Below are 22,077 nucleotides of genomic sequence, written 5' to 3' on the forward strand. Positions count from 1 at the left end.
GAGAGAGGCAGGCTAACCTGACAGTCCAGAGTGGCAGTGACCAAGGACTTTGAGACTCTGAAATGATGATGAGGCTGTAAGGAGAAAGGGACTCGCACACGGCTGGTTCAATGTAAACTGGGACACGCTATAAAACTGAACACCCGTGCCCCTACAACTCATCGCCGCTACTTCTAGATCGTACCTAGAGGCTGCGTGTGGCAGTAAAAAATATGTAACCTAAATGTCTACCAACAGCGGGGAGAGACACATACAATGTGGAACAGTCATACAATGGATACCATAAAGCTGTTCAGCGAAGTACATTAGAGCATGATCCATGGATAAATAAAAAGACGTTGAGTGACAAGCATTCACAAGATGGTGGATAGCATGTGGCTCCATGCATGGGTCACATCACGGAACAGACTTATGTGTATGCACAAATATGGAGCAAAAGAAAAGTGGGCTGAAACATGTCATTTCAATGTAGTTGAGATTATTCAATAACCAGGTACCTCCCGTGCAGTTTGGAAACAGAAAGAAGGGAGCCATTGGCCGGGCCCAGCAGACTGAAAACAGCCTCACGTGTCGAATGAAGTGGATGTCAGAGGGTGAGAGACTTTTACCCGCAGGAGGAGAGGGGGTTGTGTCTATGAATAGAGCGTGGGCAAAGGGGCAGGGGTGTGAGAGCATGGACACGTGTGAAGTGGCTGGAGTGTGTGGACACATGAGAGAAGCAGAGAGGAGACGGGCTCAGCGAGGGATGTGGGGGAAGATTCTTATCAGGTTAATAGTTAGAGGTTTTCTTGTTTCTTTATCTTTGAAAAAAAAAAAAAATCCAGCCCTGAGAATGTGCACAGTAACTGGTCTTAGTTTCCATCCATTTCCCTAACTGAAACCCTGGCCTCCTTTCTTTCTCCCAGGATTGGGGGGAGGGGGGTGCCCTCTGTGGCTCCCACAGTCGGCCTGAACTTGGGCTCTGCCCCGGCTCTAGCTGTCTCTGGATTACCAATGTCCCTTTCATCAGTGCTGACTTGTGAGCAAGTCGCTCCCGGGCCGCTGACAAGCTCTTACACAGAACGGGGTCAGAGAGCTCTGCGCTGACACCGAATCAGGCCAATCCGTCCCCGAGTCACTTCTAATTCCAACAGCTGCCACTTGGCGCAGCCCCCGGGGAACTCGGCCTCCTCACACCCGCTCTCTCCCAATCTCCCCGGGAGGCGCTGCCGTCGCTGGGCTGTGGGCATGATGAGGTGAAGACAGGACCAGAGCCCACTGCTTCATGGGGAGGAGCCCTCCTCCCCCGGGAGGGGCAGAGCCATCAGCAGTCGGCTGTCCCCTGTAAACTGGGACACGCTATAAAACTGAACACCCGTGCCCCTACAACTCATCGCCGCTACTTCTAGATCGTACCTAGAGGCTGCGTGTGGAGCCTCTGGGCTCCCTGGACACAAGGGCCCGGCGAGACTCTAGACTTATGACAAGTTGGTGACACTCTAACCCCACCCGGAGTTCTTCCTGCCCAAGTTCATATCCAGGATCTCCTGTTAGTCTAACACTTAATAACAGCTCAAGGATGGTAAAATCCTACATCTGACAGAATGAGCCTTCGGGACTTACACAATTTCCCAAGTGCCACCTGTACAAGGCAGAGATTTAACGTTTTGAGCCCAAATGATTGTAGCATTTATTTGCACGACATCGTGAAAGATTAGGCTGGTTCATGTACACACTCCTTCCTCCTTTAGACCTTAGCAACTGAACCCCATCTTGTGTATTTGGGGAGCATATTGCACTCACATGTCTCCCAGGCCACAGCACCCTGCCTGCCCAGCCGTCCACCCGCCCACCCAGGCCATAATGGATACTGAAGACACAATTTTAAATCACTGTCATTTTAAAATCTTTCCCAGAGCAGGAACTCAGATAGATGCCCGCGCGCCAATGGTCACAGGAGCATTATTCACAGTAGCCAAAATCACGGGAGCAATTTTTCCCTCCGCAGTGGACAGCAGGCTCTGGGCGAAAGACGCGCATGCTGACCGCATGGGGTGCGCCCAAGGGTTCTTGTGAGCAGCCACCCAAGGTGGGCACCCAGCAGTCCCGCTGCCGGCGGAAGGGACTCCAACCAGGAAGGCCAAGGGCGCTGGGAAGGCTTTACCTCCATGATGGGACTGGACGCCAGGACCTTCTCTTCGATGTTGGTGTCGCTGGCCGAGCCGCCCACCGTGGCGAAATAGCGCATGGCGTACTTGGCGGACACCGTCTTGCCGGCTCCAGACTCCCCGCTGACGATGATGGACTGGTTCTTCTCGTCTCTGGAAGGGAGAAGCCCCGGTCAGGCGCTGGCCGCGGGAAGGCTCTGCTGCCTGCGCCTGAGCCCGACCAGGAGCACCCCTGTCTTAGGGACGAAGGGAAGGGACAAGATCGGCAAAGCGGGAGCAAAAAGGGAGTTCTGAAAGGGCTCCCCAATGGCACACCCCTTCTTTATGACCCACAGGAAGGACGGCAGCAGCTGGTCACTCTGCCGGGTCCTCTCTGGATGCAGCGCCCCTTAGATCATCGCCACGTGCAGATCAATCTCCCCTGAGCATTTACAGAGGCATGTTCTCACCCTTGTTTCTATAATATGCCCACCTCGTGCTACTGTGTAAGTTATCATATTTTCAAGAACAAGGATCCTGCCTTAGCCGGTTTGGCTCAGTGGACAGAGCGCCGGCCTGCGGACTGAAAGGTCCCGGGTTCGATTCTGGTCAAGGGCACATGCCTGGGTTGCGGCTCAATCCCCAGTAGGGGACGTGCAGGAGGCAGCCGGTCAATGATTCTCTCTTATCACTGATGTTTCTCTCTCTCTCCCTCTCCCTTCCTCTCTGAAATCAATAAAAATATATTATTTTTAAAAAAACAAAGATCCTTTCTTCTCCCCAGTAGTTGAGCCTCGCATGCCGGCGGACAGGTTTGAACACTTTTGTTCCTATGTCCGTGTCGCAAAGGGCAGCCACTCGCCACCGGGCAGGTCTTGCTGCAGGTTTCCCAGAAATGAGATAAACAGCTATCAATTGCAATACGAGGGATTTCAGTCAGACTAAATGGAAGGTAGAAAGAAGATACTCTACGTCAGACAAAAATGCATCTATATTTATCCCTTTAAAACAGTAGGAAGACAGACGAGTAATGGAAAGAGCAGGCTATGAGGTCTCCAAGGAACACGGATAGTCAAGCGGAGAGGTGAGAACACATGTCTGGGCCACGGGTTGGGGAGGTGAATTGCTCGTAAGGGCTACGCTCAGCCATCTACCTCCGGTTCACAAGCGCACTGCCGGGAGGCAAGCACTTCGCTTTCCATCTCCAGTGCTTTGCACAAAATAGATCCTCACTATACACAGTGGGACTAGCAGCTTCTTAGGGATCAACCAGACGAAGAAACTGAGACGTGGGAAGGTCGGTTTAGAACGCAGGGCTCCTGGCACCAGCCGAATACTCTTCCTACCAGCCCCGTGGCTTCCGGGGCAGGGCGGGTTACAGGAGAAGGAGCAGAGCAGCCACCACCTCACCTGGCTAAGAACCCACACAGGTAGGCTGCAGTTTATCCGCATGGGGGGCTGGGCCAATAGCCCAGAAGCTGGGAAAGGGGTGCCATGGGTTTGATGTTAACTAGAGGTGGATGAGAAAGACAGACGGGAGCTGGGAGCACCGGGGAGATGCAGCCGTGCCAATGGGGCTGAGGAAACCTTAACCTTCAGCCACTCTTCAAGGTCAGCAAAGAGCTGTGTAGTCAGCGCTCACACACACACCATCATCAGATGGGGAGGGGCCTTCGTGAATACAGGTGAATGGCAGACTCTGTTGAACAGACGAAAATGGAAAAAAAAACACGTGGATCTGGCAAAATGGGCTATACAACCAATTGCTTGAAAGTGTACGTAGCACCTGAGACTGTTCTTTGGAGAAGGGAATAAGCAGCATCTTTCTGAGACCTCCTGCAGTCCCGGGGTGTGGCTCTTGTCATCAGTGTCTGCTTCCTCTCTGCCCGTTTCTGTGGAATCTTCGCCACGAAAGGCGGCCTCTGAAGAAGCCTGTGGGTGCCTGTATTTCCAACTCTCGTCTATTTTGTCATTTTAATTTTGTTTTAACATCCGCTGGACCCTGGGGACCATGACAGGTGTCATCTCTCTTCTCAATGCCTTCGAAATCAATTCCTGAGAGAACCGTGCAGACGCGCAGCCATCCCAGGCGGCCAGGTGGCTGACAAGCTGAGCACAGACCCGGGTCCGACCTTAAGTCTCTCTACCTGCAATAAGGAGGACTGGACCGCAAGAGTCACACCCAAACGTCTGGAGTTTTGCCTCAAGTCTGTATGTTTAACCTAAAATAAATGGATGAGCACAGGATGTGCTCTTATGTTGATGTCAATTTCACAGATTTTGGTTATTTAGGGCTGGCTGTGGGGAAGGTATTTATAAGGAAGGAATTCTACCCAACGTCCTTCAAAAACATAACCCAGCCCTGGCCAGGTAGCTCAGTTGGTTGGAGCGTCGTCCCAATGCACCAAGGTCACAGGTTCAGTCTCTGTTCAGGGCACATACGAGAAGCAATCAAGGAATACATAAATGGGGGGAGCAATAAATCAATGTGTGTATTTTTCTCTCTCTCCCCCTTCCTCTCTCTCTCTAAAAAATCAATAAAGTAAAACTTTTACCCTATATAATAAAAGGCTAATATGCAAATCACCGAACAGCAAAACGACCGGTCGCTATGACATGCACTGACCACCAGGGGGCAGACACTCAATGCAGGAGCTGCCCCCTGGTGGTCAGTGTGCTCCCACATGGGGAGTACCACTCAGCCAGAAGCCAGGCTCACAGCTGGTGACCCGCCTCCGTGGCAGCTCTAAGGACCCCTTGGCGGACATCCCCCAAGGGGTTCCAGACTGCGAGAGGGCACAGGCTGGGCTAAGGGACCTCCCCTGCCCTCCACCAGTGCACAAATGTCATGCACCAGGTCTGTAGTGTGGCTCCATCCATTCAGCCCAACACATGACTTAGCTGGCAATGGAGATCAAACTGCTTTTCAATAAATGCTTTTCTCCTGAGCCCAGGAATTTCGTAACCAGCTTGGCTCAGGCTGCTGTCAGGAAGATACCACCACCCCAAACAGGAACATCCCCTTGAAGGTCTGTGCCTCAGGCAAGAGACAGAATTCTGCGTACAGAGCCCAGCCATTGCCAGCTTCCAGGTAAGACTCAGCCAGCAGCACCTGCACACACAGGTAACTCCCGGTTCACACTGCATCCCCATCTCTGACACCCGGGAGGCAAGATCTAATTGCTCTAAACCCCCAAGATCTAATTACTCCTTCCTGCAAAAATGTCCCATCAAACCACAGGGCATCTCCCCTCCCCATTCGGGCGGGATCCCCCGGGCTTCATTCTTTATTCTTTCCTAACTTGCAGGGGCCTGAAGCTTAGCCCAGCTCAGCCCGATCTCCTCTTCCTTGATCTCACAACTGAGTCCCTGGTACTCGATCATCTTCTGCCTTAGGGAGGCTCACCGTTCACTGTTTCTCAATGTAATCAATCACCTATTTACATCCTGGTCGGATGGTGCACAAAACCCTTAGTCATGTGTCGCCTGCTTGGGATTCATAGCTCTTCCCGTTTTAAAGAAGCCAAACCTGCAGGCTGGAAAACCCAGTGCGCTCGGCTAGTGCGACCCCAGCCCACACTCGAACACGGGCTCCCGTCTGCTGCGCGATTTCCCTCCGGGCTGGGCCGTGACATCCCGACCATCCTTATACCCTTTGCTGAATAAATAATAAAGCATCCCCCTGAGGGAACTCCCCTAACAAACCCAGCCTCGTCGAAGAGACAGATACGAACCAGGTGTCCTCAGCTTCCTCGCTGAAAACCTTCAGAAGCCCTTCCCTGACCACCTACCTTCACAGCATTCACTGTACAACCTCACTGGTCTCCCCTCCAGAACCGAAGCCCCGTGGCGGTCCACCTCAGAGGCAGGGGCTTGGATGGGCCGGCCAGCACCTGGAGTGTGTCAAGAGGACAGCCCAGCAAGGGCTATCACATAGACTCCCAGAGAGTGGTCCATACAGCTGAGCCCAGGGTCTGGTGCCCCCTAGGGGTGTGCGATGTACTGCCCACAAATTGACCGTGGTGGTCTCTGCCCTGTGCCAGTCTCTGGGGCTCGGCCAGGGGACGGGGCCGAGCACAGGGGTCCCGCGCCTCAGGCAGGCAAACTCTGCTTCCCTGAACTGGGCACTCCCGAGAGAGGACAGAGAGTGGGGAACCATTCACATGAAAGCCCCTTCCCACAGCACAGTCCCCGAACAAGAGGGCGGGGCAGTCTGGCTAAGACATGTAGGAAGGATGACTCCCTCTGAACACACCATTAAGTCCCTCCACCGTGTCCTCCTCCAGCGACAAAGCATCCGAAAACTTGGGTGTGTCAGTAGAATACATTCGGTTCCCTAATGGGATCATCAATCTACTGTTTCTTGCCTGCCTGTGCCTGTCTAGTCTCTAATTATATTTTCAACACCCTCTCACAACCCAGATCACCTACTACAGCTGTGCTTTTAACTAAGCTACAGAACTGGGGACACCAAGGATTTTTAATTGAGAATTTGTTCAACCAAAATATTTATGTCAGGACCATGGACAGAGTTAATAACTCGGAGACAGGCTAGGCAGGATAATGAAAAAGAATCTTGGATGCAACGCTAAAAAAAGTGAAAATACTTTAGTGGGATGGTACTATCTTTAAAAAATCTGAAAAAGAAATGACACCATACTTAGGGATACAAAGACATGGTATCAAAACCTTTTCAGAGTGGGGAAGTTAGGTCAAGTCACAGGGAGGGCAGATAAGATTGGGGAAACAATTATGGATTCTGTAGGGGAAAGAGTAAGGTTGGGGGCCAGAGAGAGGTCAGGATGGAGGCTGAGTTAGGGGAGAGGGATACACGGAATTACGGTGAGGCACCCCGAGGCTGGGACGGAGCCCCCGGCCACAGTGAGTCTATAGTCAAACGCTTCCTCCCAAGGTGGGAGTCACTAACGGGCACTTCGGCTGCGAGCAGGGGCTGGGCCAGAAAGCTCCAAGCAAGAGATCCTATGGACCCGGCCAGCAAGAAAGCCCGGCCTCTAGGCGGGAAGGAGATACATCCTGGGCACCTGGAGGGGGCACCCCTGGGTGAGGGTCCTGCAGGCCCTGGGTTCCAGGCCTGAGGGAGGGGGACCGGCGTTCCCGAGCCCTCTGCCGTCAGACGCTGATGTCCTACCCTCATCATCCCCCGCGCCCTCCATCGGGAAGGGCTGTGCGCTCAGGCACAGCTCAGAATTCAAACCATCGGGCAGGCTGTCATAGTCACTGGAAACAACTCAATTGACACTTAGCGGTCAGAGTCCTAAGGGTCGACTCGGGAAAAAGAAATTAAAGCTCTGACCGCACAGGAGCTAAGTGCTCAGCGCATGTAATACCCAAGGATCAGGTTCCCCCTCCAGTTCCGCGGCGGCCCTTGGAGTGCCGAGCTCTATTTATAAGCCGCCAGGCGGAGTGCGGGACAGGCAGCGCCAACGGGCCCAGCCCTTCCCTTCCTGGTGCTCCCAGAGAGGCTTCTCCTCTCGGGTGCGATGGCGTCGCAGGAAGAACCTCGGGGCGCACCAAGCCCACCCCCTGGCAGACAAGCAGGGGCTAGAGACTGTATGACTCCAACTGTACGGCACCTGGAAAAGGCAAAACTATGGAGTCAGTCCGCAGACCAGGGGTTGCCAGGGGAGAGATGAAGCACAGAGGACGTTCAGGGCTGTGATGACCCGTCATGATGGGCACATGTCATGTATTAGACAAATGTATAACGACATGGAACGCGCGCACCAAGCGTACACCCGATGTAAACCGCAGACTTCGGGTGACTATGATGTGTTAATGTGGGCTGATCAATGGTAACCGACGTACCGCTCGGGCAGGGGGATGTGGACTCTGAGAGAGGCTATTTGTACGGGGCCGGAGTGTGTGGGAACTCTCTGTGCCTTCCTTTCAATCTTGCGGTAAACCTAAAACTGCTCCCAAAAAAATGTCTTAATTTAAAAACAGAGATATGTTGAGAAAGATGTTAACTACTTAGATGGCTCATGCTTTGCATGCAGTAGACCTCATTAAAAAATGTCTGAAGAAACATTTGAAATCCTTTAAAATGTCAATGTAAAGATACTGTTTGAATTGGATGAATAGTCAATTATGGAATTAAAGCTTTACACAGATTATAACAGCTAACGCATACAGCACCTTCCGCATGCCAGGCATTTTTCACGTATCCAATAACGGATTCACAGACCCGTCCTAGGAATGAGGTCCTATTGTGATCATTCCCACATTACAGACGAGGGAACAGACACATAGAGTGTGGGTGCCCTGTCGCAGGCCACACCAGCTAGGCAGTGGCAGCACGAGACTCAGCCTCTGGCAGCTGGCTCCAGCATCTGTGCTCCGGACCACTGCACCACACGGCCGCCTCTGAGATGAGGAGGTTGTCATGGTAACCCGGCATCCTAACACAACAGTGTTAGGGCGTAACCCTTTCAACTACCACCCTCAGGCTAATACATGGTGTGTTTAACAAGCAGTTTTAAAGAATCACAAGGAAAGAAGGCAGGGAGGGAGGGAAGCAGACAGACAGATAACCTAAACTAATGAAAGAGGCAGCACACTCTTCTCCGAGGTAGCTCAGATGAAGATCCATCCCCCCGCCTCTGCGATCGCCCAGCCTGACTTCACTTGTCTAAAGTAAGAATAATGTGAGACCATGTTACACTCCAGAGTCATTTATTCTCTACTTGCGAGAGAAGACAGTAAATCAAACACAAACACAACAGACCTCCAAATCAAGCCTGGCTGACGTGTGAAAAATGAAAAGTTCCTAAACACACTTTTAAAATACACTATTATCTTTTATTAAAATTTATTGTGGGCAGTATTACAGATGCCCCCCATTTCCCCCCTCTTTGTCCCCCTCCACCCCGCCCCGCCCCACCCCAGGCCTCCCTCCCCAAGTTGGTGGAAGAGCACCAACCTATTACACAAAACGAAGTGGCAGAAGTTACAGTTTTCCTTATATTTTCCTCTATAACGTTTAAAAGGTGGGCCGAAGGGTTGTTATTAAACTACAAGTGACGGGTCACAAACGAACCAGGGTTCGAGTCTGCCTCCACTGCCCGCCTGCTGGCTTTCAGATCGTCCCAGAACCCACCCACCCCCGCCTTTCCTGTGCCGGCCGCTCTGGATCTAGCCTCTCACTCAAGCTCACACGTTCTTGGTCCAGTCTGTTAGGGGCCAGCATTCAAGCTAGCCACGTCTTTGAGAAACGGCCTCACAAACTATCATCCATCACCTAACCTTCTGAGAAACCCATCGTTGGGTGATACCATTGGGAATACTAAAAAGGGAATCCCTATAATAAAAGATTTGACCTCGAAAGCCTTCCAGTTCCATGTGAGGAAAGCTTAGTCGTTCTCGGCATTTCATGAACACATACCCTGCGAAGTAAAATAAGGGGCTCTACAAATACAAGGAAGTAAAAGGAACGGAACTGTCAAAATAACAACCGCCCACAAATGGGAAAAGAAATCTCTGCTTCGGGTGGCTGAGCTAGAGTTCATTCACACGAACTCTAATCATGACAGGTCGGTATGGGAAATGACATAAGGCCGTGGTCGGCAAACTGCGGCTCGCGAGCCACATGCGGCTCTTTGGCCCCTTGAGTGTGGCTCTTCCACAAAATACCACGGCCTGGGCGAGTCTCTTTTGAAGAAGTGGCATTAGAAGAAGTTTAAGTTTAAAAAATTTGGCTCTCAAAAGAAATTCCAATCGTGGTACTGCTGACATTTGGCTCTGTTGACTAATGAGTTTGCCGACCACTGACATAAGGAATAAAACTTCAGGGGCCCAGTGACCCAGTAGGGAAGCAGAACAAACCAGAGGGGGAATACAGGGTGGGGAAAAGCAGGTGTATAGTGTGTGTACGCAAAACACAACTTATTCTTGTCCTATTATCCATGAATTATAGTATTATTTTCCATATGAACAATTATAAAGCTACTTTTACCCCACCCTCTATATTGATCCTCAATATCCTAAATAAAGATGGGTACCAGAGATTTAAACTAAATTCAGCTGGACTCGAACTAGTTCCGACCCCTATATTCATCTGTTCCCAATACCCTCTCAGCACACGTGAGGTGGGAGGCACAGCTATTGTTAGCTGGCAAGGGTGACGCATCGGAGAAGCTGCTGGATGCGAGGGCTTCCCCCTGCTCTTTCTCGCTCTGCTCCTCGGGGTGAGGCACTGTCTAAAAAGACATCCCATCATTCTAAGTACTCTTGGTATTGCTTTTCTCAAGAAGTTAATTCCCTTTTTAACTAAAAAGGACGTCTTTTTTAGAGCAGGCTATCGATCCTGCAGCGTTCTGTTCTCCGGTTCTGGGAACTGAGAGGACTGAATTAATTTCTGTCATCTTTGGCCGTATGCGCCCCTCCTCTGGCTTCCCACACCATCGATCCCTCACGGGGCAGGAGCCAGGCAGGCTCAGAAAGCCTTTGCTTTTAAACGCGCCCACTGCGGTCCACAGGAGGCAGACGCGGGCTCTCTCCGGGACGGGCCACGAGCCGCGGCTTCCTCACAGAAGAGGGCCTCGCTTCCCAGGGCCCTGCTCTTGGCAAAGACCAGGTGCATTTCCTGGGTCCCACGGGTGGTTTCAGGAAGTCCTCTCTCTGCCTCACACAGACAGCACCTGGGAGTGAAGACCTATCGGTACCTGGGCCCCATCGGACGAACTCAGCCCCCGCAGGGAGCCTGGACCTGGGCAGCCAGGGTTGAGAATCATCCACTGACACCGAAGGAACGCCCCCTTCTAAACATGCTTTCAACTTCTGGGACTTCTTCCCTTGATCAAAACCTCTCTCTGCTCCTCCCTGCACCTGGGACGTCAGGAGCCAGCAGGCAGAGCACCAAGGCTGGAGAGACCGCGGAGGCTTGTGAGGCGGACTCTTCCTGTGAGCACAGGGTCTGGACCCCAGAAGTCCTACGTCATCACCCATCCCGAGTTTCCCAAACTCGGGCCCAGCGACATGCCCCTTTCCAACTCACTGTAGAGCTTTTAAAAACACAGGTGATTGGGTTTCACCCTGGAGATTCTGACGCAGTCAAGTCGGGTGGGACCAGGAGGTGTCTCTCAGTGACTCCCGTGCAGAGCCATTTCGGGGCACCTCTGCTTACTCCACCCGTGGGCAGGGCCAGACCCAGTCATGCACTGGATTCAATTCTTTTCTTTAAAAATATATTTTTAGCCCTAACTGGTTTGGCTCAGTGGATGGAGCATCGGCAACCATCTATAACCCTCTGTGATTCTCATTTCCAACACAGACCGTCAAACAGCCCGAAGGAATGTGCTAACCGCGTGAAACTGCCTTCCATACACATTCACGTGCCCCTGGACTGTCCTCGGAGGGCGGCCTGGAAAGGGAACCCCACTCCGTTTGGGGTTCTTATTCCAGCACATCTTTCCTTGGGACCCTGTGAAATCCGTGATAAATATCACCTATGACCTACCATCAGTATCACCACTCCCACCACCACCGTGTCACCATCAGTATCACCACTCCCACCACCACTGTGTCACCATCAGTATCACCACTCCCACCACCACTGTGTCACCATCAGTATCACCACTCCCACCACCACTGTGTCACCATCAGTATCACCACTCCCACCACCACTGTGTCACCATCAGTATCACCACTCCCACCACCACTGTGTCACCATCAGTATCACCACTCCCATCACCACTGTGTCACCATCAGTATCACCACTCCCACCACCACTGTGTCACCATCAGTATCACCACTCCCACCACCACTGTGTCACCATCAGTATCACCACTCCCACCACCACTGTGTCACCATCAGTATCACCACTCCCACCACCACTGTGTCACCATCAGTATCACCACTCCCACCACCACTGTGTCACCATCAGTATCACCACTCCCACCACCACTGTGTCACCATCAGTATCACCACTCCCACCACCACTGTGTCACCATCAGTATCACCACTCCCACCACCACTGTGTCACCATCAGTATCACCACTCCCACCACCACTGTGTCACCATCAGTATCACCACTCCCACCACCACTGTGTCACCATCAGTATCACCACTCCCACCACCACTGTGTCACCATCAGTATCACCACTCCCACCACCACTGTGTCACCATCAGTATCACCACTCCCACCACCACTGTGTCACCATCAGTATCACCACTCCCATCACCACCATATCAGACATTTATTTTTTTTAAAATATATTTTATTGATTTTTTACAGAGAGGAAGGGAGAGGGATAGAGAGCTAGAAACATCGATGAGAGAGAAACATCGATCAGCTGCCTCCTGCACACCCCCGACTGGGGACGTGCCCGCAACCAAGGTACATGCCCTTGACCGGAATCAAACCTGGGACCCTTCAGTCCACAGGCCAACGCTCTATCCACTGAGCCAAACCGGTTTCGGCCGTATCAGACATTTAACCGAACAGCTCCTCTGGGCCAGTCCTCATCCTAGGCATTTTTCATTCATCAGCTCACTGAATTCTAACCACCTTACGAGTCAGACTGTATCTGCCCCCATTTCACAGATGCAGACGCTGGTGCACAGTGGGGTGGACCTCAGGAACTTGCCAAGGTCACAGAGCCGTGTCCTGAGAACCCAGGCCGCCCCGTCCCTGGGCACCAAGCCGCCCCATCTCCTCGCATCTTCCTTCTGCACTAAACTGAGGCACCGTGTCGGGCCATTCACAGCCTCGCTGCCTCCCAGGGTCTAAATATAAAAACCCGCAGCTCAAACAGGAAGAGTGGCTGACGCGGCGTGAACGGCAGGACTCCGATGTAACTAGAAATGCCAGCTCGCCCTGCCAGGCTTCACATTTTATTAGCTTTTTCTGCTGAAAATCACTTCGGACACCTTGAAAACGAAACCTTACTCACGTGTCACCATCACTATGAATTCCAAATGAAACCCACGTGGGTGACAAGCCTGACTCTGACATCAGCACAAGGCTGTGGACGGAGAACGGCGGGTGGTCCCCTGGGCACTGCCCAGCGCAGGCTCTCCGCCTGGCGCCTCACGCACTTGACCCTGTTTATCTCTTACCATAACCGGAGGGGGGAAGGGCATCCTCTTGTTTCATTCGAGGACATGGAGGTGTCTTTTTTTTTTTTATTTCTTTATTGATTAAGGTGTTACATATGTGTCCTTATTCCCCCATTACTCCCTCCATCCCCTCCACTCATGCCCTCACCCCCCTGGTGTCTGTGTCCATTGGTTAGGCTTATATGCATGCATCAAGTCCTTTGGTTGATCTCTCCCCCTTTACCCCCACACACCCCTACCTTCCCTCTGAGGTTTGAGCATCTGATCGATGCTTCTCTGCCTCTGGATCTGTTCTTGTTCATCAGTTTATGTTGTTCATTATATTCCACAAATGAGTGAGATCATGTGACACTTACCTTTCTCGGACTGCCTTATTTCGCTTAGCATAATGCTCTCCAGGTCCATCTATGCTGTTGCAAATGGTAAGAACGCCTTCCTTTTTACCGCAGCGTAGTATTCCATTGTGTAGCTGTATGGAGGTGTCTTAAGTGAAAGAACCTGACCAGGGGAAGGAAGCGGTGGGGCTGGGGTCTGTGCAGGCCACCTCCTCAGAATGGGCACCCCGAAAACCATGCTGACCAGCCCAGTGTGCACAGGTGTAACAGGGTTGCACATTACAGGCAAGTGCCTGACCACGCTTTTAGTTCTATCAGGTTAACCCTTTTAGTGCCAGCGGGCCGATCTATCAGCCCATGGGGTATGTGCGAAGAATGCCACGGGCCGATCTATCGGCCGGGTGTTTTCACGCTCACGCCTTTTCTTTTCTGTGCGTCGCATAGGTTTTGTAGACATGTTTTTAGTACCTGTCATGCTTCCTCATCATTACTGACTAATTTTCATTGTGAAAATTAAATATATGTTCGTTTTTTTGGCTAGAAGAACATAAGGTATTTTCTGCTTTGTAGCGTACCTGCTTTTACTGCATAGCGGATGCCATATCTACATAAGTTGACCTTGTATCATCCGTCTTTGTATTGCTATCAAGCTCGTTCCTCTTTTCATAAACACTTCCGATGACCTCCCCTCTGAGAAAAGCCCTATGTCTCGTTTGGATTTTACTATTAGTATTGTTGAAGATCTTGGGAATGAATGGCTCCTAGAGAAAAATAACCAATGTGGGAAATCGGAGGAACATGTGAGACAAGACAAGAAGCCGTTAAAAACATTACCTGGAAAAAAGGAGAAGGACTGTTGTGTGTGCAGCAAAAGGTGTGAAACGGGGAGAGGGCAGCAAAGAAGAAGCCGTACAGTGTGTGGTGAATGTGAACAAGGTCTTCCTGGTGCATGCTGTCCTGGACATAAGTGCGCGTGTTAAATTGTGTGGGGGACATTTTAGTAAATTCAATGTTACTATTTAAAAAATAATGGCAAAAGCATAAAAATTTGTTGGTGAGCTAATAAATAGTAGTAGAAACTAATGCTAACAAAATCAATACTGTCAAAAAATATTAAAGAACAAATTTTCTAATCTGAATGTAAAAGTTTAACTTTTTTAATAATAAATTTAAAATTTACTTTTTTTTCATAAATTTATAGAAGAGATAACAACATAAATGAACTTTTTTTATCACACCTGAAAGTATTAAGAGTGTATGTAAAAAAAAACTAGCTTCAACAAATAAGTATTAAGCTTAATATAAATTTCTTAGTACAAACGTGCAAATTCGTCAAAAAAGCCGTGGCATTTTTCACGTATACCAGGCCTAAGAGGCTGGCACTAAAAGGGTTAAGGAAGTTATTAGTACCTGGGGAAAGAACTGTGCTCCCATGTTACCAACATCCATCCACACGAACACTTCTTCATGGAGAAGACAGGCAACCGTTTGTTAAATTTGCACGAGTAACAGATTTGTTAAAAGTGCACACTGCATCAACCAGGGGACCAGATACATCAGATACAAAAATCAGGATTCAAAAAGATACACGTGCTGCCCTGATGGAACACAAGGACTAAAGGTGAGATTGAACACCGATACCTGCTAGTCCCGCTCAGCACGTAAAAAAAATCGATGGCGCAAGCGCAGAAGGAGGGCGATACATCTTAAAGCAGCTCAAATTTACAGTGACATAAAGCAGATCAGCAGTTACCTGGTGCGGGGCAGGGAGTTGGGGGTTGGGTTGCAAAGAAACAGGGAAACTTGGGGGCGTTCATGAAATGTTCACTATTTGCACTGTGCGGGGGTTTCACAGATGTGTACATACGTCCAAGTGTGCCCAATTATATGTGCCATCTAATGCGTGTAAGTGCAGTTTAGACATGCACAGTTGATTGCTGGTATATTAAACCTCATTAAAGTTGTAATAGATAGTTCTTGTGCATATGTGGGTGGGGGTGAGGGGAGGAGAAGTGTAACAGCTTGCAAACTTGGTAAAAGTCAACAATATGAAATGAAGTGCCAGAAATCAATGCAATTACAGGCTCCTCTCACAGAGGTCCTGCACGAGAATGTAACTCTGCACCTCACCTGGCAGACCTACGTTCAGAGACCCCCGAAATCAGAGAGAGACCAGCTGTGTCCCGGGGTGACCGCATGGGCCAGGTCTGCAAACCCCCTCAGAAGGAAGGGTAGCCAGGATGCTGGGCCCAGCGCTGGGGAGAGGAGGACACAGGCCAGCGAGGCCGCCGTGTGTGAGAAGACGCCGGGTTCTGTACGGCTGTGCGGGACGAGGCACAGACCCGCGGGTGAAAGCAAACGGGGACCTCGCAGAGCGCCATGTAACAGAGAAGTCCCCAACTATGGAAGCTGCTAAGAAGGGGACCCATTTGCAAGACAGAGTTACCTGCACTGGGGATGGTCAGGCAGCCCCCAAAGGACACGGTCTCCCCACATTCTTACGGCGCACCCCATCTCTACCAGGTGACTGCAGGCTTCCTCCTTCCTAACCGGCTGCGACTCCCCAGGTACAAGAGTCACTGTGGACAAACTGAAGTCTCCTTCATCCCCGTGACTGAGATGTCGGACGTCACACCGTGCTGGGTGCACTGCAGAGAAGCAATCCTTAGCGACATTCACAACCTCTGCAGTGTCCACGAGGTTAGACCAAGGCCATGGTCCAGGCCTATGCCTTTCTGACCTCACCGTTTTAAAAGATGACAACATATTCGTACCAGTGTCTTTTAATATAGGGATGCCATGAGTGACATTCACTGCACAACTGAACAACTTTCCCCTACCCTCGAAAATTAAATGATGAACCTAGAATTTTAGCCCTGGACAGTGTGGCTCAGTGGATAGAGTGCCAGCCTTCGACCAAAGGGTCACGCGTTTGATTCCCGGTCAGGGGTGCATACCTGGTTGTGGGTTCGATCCCTGCCCCTGGTTGGGGTGTGTGCCAGAGGCAACCAATCAATGTGTTTCTCTCACATGGATGTTTCTCTCTTCCTCCCTCTCTCTCTCTCCCTCTCTCTCTCTCTCTTTCCCTTTCTTCCTCCCTTGTGCTCTAAGAATCAATGAAAAATATATCCTCAGGTGAGAGTTAACAACAACAACAACAAAAAACCCCACAAAACTAGAATTTTAAACATAACAGGTAGAAATATAGAGAATGCTCTATAAAGGATCTAAGAGATTATAAAGGATCAAAATGACGCCGCAGACCTCAGCACTAGGGGCCCCCTGAGGAGGGTGACGGGTGAGTGCTGGCACGCGGGCGAGAGGGCAGGGGGAGGAAAGCGAGGTGGGCAGGAACAGGAGGTACAGGCGACGAGCACAGTGAGCCAGCACCCCGTGAGCAAAGGGGAACCGCTCGGGGCATGCTCTAGGAATGCGAGATGAGAGGCCATGTCAGAGAGGAAAGGAGAAGCCGTTCCTGTGTACAGACATCCTGTCCCGCGTCCTAAAGCAGCCTGGTCCTGACTTGAAATCACAATGAACAGAAAGGAACACAGAACTTCACCCGAAAGTCAGGGATGACTGAAGCCTTGGTTCCAGAATGGACCGTAAACATTCAGCAAATCGCTGCTCCCCAATTCCTGACCCCGCCCCTGATCCTATCGTTCAGCCAATGACATCCAATGATCATTGGCTTTAACATCCGCACCCTCAATTTTCACTGCGCTCCAGGCTTTCCTTCCTCATGTGAAGATGGTAAGTGGGTGAAGATGGATTCAGGCTGTTTGCTGAGTGGCTGCTGCCCGGTCCAGACTGTCTTCCCAAGAACAGAGTGGCCCGGGGGCCCTGGGCGCCGAGCGGGCCAGCAGCAGACCTTGCCCCTCAGTGGTTGTCAGTGTCTCAGATTCCACCGTGAGGCTAGAGTTTTGGTGCATTTTTTCTAGCCTCGCGGGTGGGACGGAGCCATCTTATTGGGCTGGCCAGGTCTGATTCCTTTTTTGAGCTGTTGTTTTTCTGGAAAGAGAGCGGGGATGCTGCGAAGCAAATGTATTTACTCAGGCAGTCAAGGTAACTGAACACACACATTTCCATCTGGCTCTGCTGTGCTGCAAAGCTGTGACTAATAGTGGAAGATGGGCAGTGGTTGCCTGGGAAACGGGGGAGGGGCAGGCGGCGAGGCACACCTGGAGCAATGGGCGGGCAGGTGACAGAAAGACCTGTGTGGGTGGCCCATTCCTGGAATGGGGAGGAGCTACCCGAGGGAAAGGGGGTGTAATTCATGAACCCTGGTTGGGTCCCCACAAGTGTGTAGTTTGGAGAGAATTTGAAGGCCTTCCAGGGAGCAGTATGGAAACGAGATTCATAGTGAAAAAGGGACTCCCCAAACACTAGGAGCATTTCACTTGCATAAACAGGCGGAAGAGAGTCTGAGGATGAGGGAATGAGTGGGAGAGAGAGGCTGGCCTCTGTTGCCATTGACAACCCGAATGCCAGCCTGGAGAATTGTTCGACATCCTTAAGTCTCTAGCCTCACCTGTAGGGTGGGGATGCCCAACCTCACCTGGCGGCTTTAAAAACTAAATGCACTAATGTGCTGAGCCTTTCCACTCTTCCTGGAATGCCAATCAGGTGCCCCAGGGACCGTGCTGGTGACACAGGCACGGAACATCCCACGCGCCACAGGGCCTCACCCTTGGTCCCTCATTCCCTCTCATTCATGACACAGGCTTGTCTACAACTGACGAGTTACCTCCTCCAGCATCGAAGCCTCTCCTGAGATGCCCTCGTGCTGTAAACGGTACAGGAATGTGGAGAAAGGAAAGCTCGTTATGAAACAGGGCCCAGCAGAGAAAGACTGTTCTTGCCGCATCCCTGTGTCTTTATCTAACAGGCTCTGAGCCGTTTCCGTTCCTCCGGGCCAGCGTTTCCCAGCGGGTGCTGCAGGGAACATTCGCCCCGGAGATGATCCCTGGACACAGTTTGTGTATAAACATGATCTGCAAACCCGGTACCCTGCACCCCTCCTTGGAGACTCAGACCACACGTCAACACGCCTGCTCGGAGGCCCTGCCTTAAGGAAGATGTTTCATTGGATTAACCCAGGGTTTCCTGAACTCGTTCGACCATCTTTGTACCTGTTAACAGAACATCCTTTTCTCCCCAAGTTCACCCCACCCTTCACAGGCCTCCACAGTCTGGCCCCCGGGCCTCTCAATGCACATCCAGGACTCTCCTGCAGACCCGCTCCCCACGGAGTTAAACTCCCCTGGGTGCTGTTCCCTGACCATGCCCTTCTGGGTATAATAGCTTCCTTGGGCTCTAATTCACAGCACACACACTTCGCCCATTTTAAAGCACGCAATTCAAAGGGTGTTCGCAGAGCTGTGCAGCCATCACCACAATCAGTTTTAGAACATTTTCATGATCCCCTTCCCTCCAAAAAAAACACACAAATCCATAAGCGATCACTCCCCACTTCCCCTCAAACCTCCAGCCCTAGGCAGCCACTAATCCACCTTCTGTCTGTGTAGAGTTGCTTGTTCTGGACATTTCATATCAATGGAGTCTTACCAGACAAGGGGTGGGCAAAAGTAGGCTTACAGTTGTAAACTGTGTTTGAGGTACTCAGAACTGTTACCCTACCTTTGCCCACCCCTGTAAGTGTTCTTTGTGTCTGGTTTCTGTCACTGAGCAAAATGTTTCCAAGGTGCATCCATGTGGTAGCACTCATCAGCACTGTGTTCCTTTCTTCTAGCCAAATAATATTCCACTGTACGAGCATACCCTATGTCGTTTACCCATTCAACACTTGGTGGGTATTTAGATTGTTTTCACCTTTGGGCTATTGTGAAATATCTGTGAATTCATACTTGGCCGCTATGAATATCTGTGAGTAAGTTTTTGCCCGAACTTATGCTTTCATTTCTCTTGGGTACATATTTAAGAGTGGAGTTGCTGGGTCGTGTGGTGGCTCTGTGTTTAGCCTTTTGAAGAACTGCCAGGCTATTTTACAAAGCAGCTGCACCACTTTGTATTTCCACGAGCCAGTGTATGAGGTTTCTGACGTCTCCGCATCCTTGCCAACACTTGTTTTTATCTCTTTTCCATTCCAGACATCCCAGTGAACATAAAGCAGTCTGGCCATGCCTTCTGATCCCGATGCTAGGGTCATGATCGCTATCCCACCTATGCCTTCTCCTCCCTCTGTGCATCTTACCAATTCACCGAGATCCAGCTTAACTCCTACAGTTTTCTTGGACCATCAGTGACAGTCACGTCTCCAAACTCAATTCAAATGACCCCGGGCCTGGCTTCTATGTACAATCCCTGCAGGCCCAGGTTTTGGGCCTACTTAGGTTTTCTCTCTCCAGCCAGACTGCGAGCTCCTAAAGACGTGGGAGGGGTCTTAACGTTTCTGTGTTCATTCAGTAAGGCGCCTGCCTACCAGGTGACTGATACTTCACAAGTGCTCACTGGTAGAAGTTAATGTAGGAGCCGAGGCTGGAGGCAGGGCAGGTAAAAATGAGGGAGAGAGCATTCCGGATCTCAGACTGGGAGGGAGGAGCAGAGTCCAGAGCCAAGCAGGGGAGGTCAGCCTCCTGTCTCACAAGGAACTACAGGTTCTTATGCAAAGGACAGATTCACGGAGTTGATGTTTCATTCTTCTTCACTATGGATATCATTTTTTCTCGTCTAGACTTGGTGAGTTCAACAGGGATATGGACAGTGAGCACATCCTCCTATGACATGCCCTCCTATGACATGCCCTCTTCCTTGCCTCCAGCACAGCGGGGCCTGTGTGAACTCTCAGGATGGGAGGAAGGCCTGTATCCCCTTGAGCTCCAGAGTCCCCGTCCCCACCTTCACCCCCCGCACCCACTCACCCACATTCAGCCTCAAGGGATGGAGAGTGTCCTGTGAGCAAATCGAGAAAGATAATCCAGTCCCCAGTGAATCAAGAGAAAGAATTGCCGAGTCCAAGGCCAATTGAGTCATAGCCTCCAAAAGACAGGAAATCATTAGCTTTCTTTTCTCACAGCCTTTATTTCACCCAGCTGTTCCAGGGGCTCAGATTCAAAGTGCGCCGTGCTGGGCTGTGGCTACTCAAATCACATAATTATTTCAATAACTACTGATGAGTCAGGAAGAGCACAACACGCAGTCGGCAAGTACTGCTGAAGGAACGTGGCCTAGTGTTCGACATTGACAGAGAAGGCCCATGCTGGAAATGCAGCAAGAACTTTCCCTGCACCTGAGTGGTGGTCTCCTCTTTCTCTGCACAGCAGGGATTCTCCTAAGGCATCTCTCAGATCAATAACAGAAGCCCTGAGCTGCTGACAACAGAACATTCAAAAATAGCTCTCTCCTGTGGCCGCCTGTGCTGGCCTTACACTTCCAATGCACATTCGTGAGCAAAAACTGCTCAAGATTTCAGCAAAATTATTTGGCTACACCCTGGGACTCAGCAGGTAAAATGTGTATAAACTTTAAAACTTTAAAGAAAACCCATAAGGAGCAAATCCTGCTCCAACTTTAATGTTCAAACCCCTTAATCATCAATGCATTGCCCTAAGCAAGACCGGATCACCACCACCCTGGATGCCAACGCCCCCTTCCTTCTAATGTGAATAAGGACCCCAAAGAGTGAAACAGCCCACGTGTAGAGTAACCATGGCCCCAGCTTCAGGCACGGAAGGGAAGAATGGGGTCATCTAGTCAAGAGGACCTATAATGTGAATAAAGCTGGAGGCAAAGAGATTCTCAAAGCTATAGGGGCATCTCAAGAAGACTTTGATTAAGAAAGGCAACTTCTGATACATCTAAGTGCAACTGGCTAAGATGGGATGAAAAGCAATCAAAGATCAATAGCATCAGGGCAAGTCTTAGAGAGCTGCCAGAGTGTTAACATGGTAGGAAGTCATGAGAACCGAGCCACACTCGCCTTCTGTTTCAGATAAAAAACCACCCCGTGAAGGAGGGAAGATAGTTGTCTCCACAAGAAGCAAATGAAGACGCAGCTTAAGTGATTCTCCCGAGGCACAGAAGCCCGTCCAGACCCTGGGTCTCCCTCCGCTGTGCCATACACTTGACCTCCAACAGTAAAACACGAGGGGGGCTGTGGGCTACAACACACTCTAACGCATTCTTCTCTCTGCAGGATGTGACCTTGAACCAACCTTTCAGTTAGGAGGTGTGCATCAGTAGGTTACACCAAGCTAAGTGACTCCTAGTCAAGCCCTGATAGCACATTAATATACTTCTCATGGTATTCAAGAGGCCAACAGTAGCAACCATTTTAGCTCCACAGTCTCTTACCACATTTTGGAGAAATGAAATGGTTACAGATCGTTGTATTTATTAAATTGTTTAGTTCCCTAATCCAGCTTATTTTAAATATGGTCACTGTATGACTATAATAAAGCCAACTTTTTATATACTAATCTTCACAGTCAGCAATAAAAGATTATAAATCAGTAAGAAAGCCTATAAGACAATTTCCCCTCGTGGGAATTTTCAATTGGATGAAAATTATACTTGAAAAC

The 22,077-nt window shown here is 50.5% G+C and overlaps 1 protein-coding gene across 2 annotated transcripts in view; it reads right to left on the minus strand.

The window, feature by feature from the left end:
* MYO5B (myosin VB) overlaps nt 1–22,077 on the minus strand; it is a 203,425-nt gene that overhangs the window by 83,132 nt on the left and 98,216 nt on the right. For both annotated transcript variants that reach the window (XM_079784567.1, XM_079784566.1), the window contains exon 5: nt 2,144–2,300. In XM_079784567.1, the coding sequence (XP_079640693.1) occupies nt 2,144–2,300 (157 nt within the window). The remainder of the gene's footprint in view (nt 1–2,143; nt 2,301–22,077) is intronic.

The sequence above is a fragment of the Cnephaeus nilssonii genome, assembly GCF_951640355.1.
Source record: "Cnephaeus nilssonii genome assembly, chromosome: 11".
Classification (NCBI taxonomy): domain Eukaryota; kingdom Metazoa; phylum Chordata; class Mammalia; order Chiroptera; family Vespertilionidae; genus Cnephaeus; species Cnephaeus nilssonii.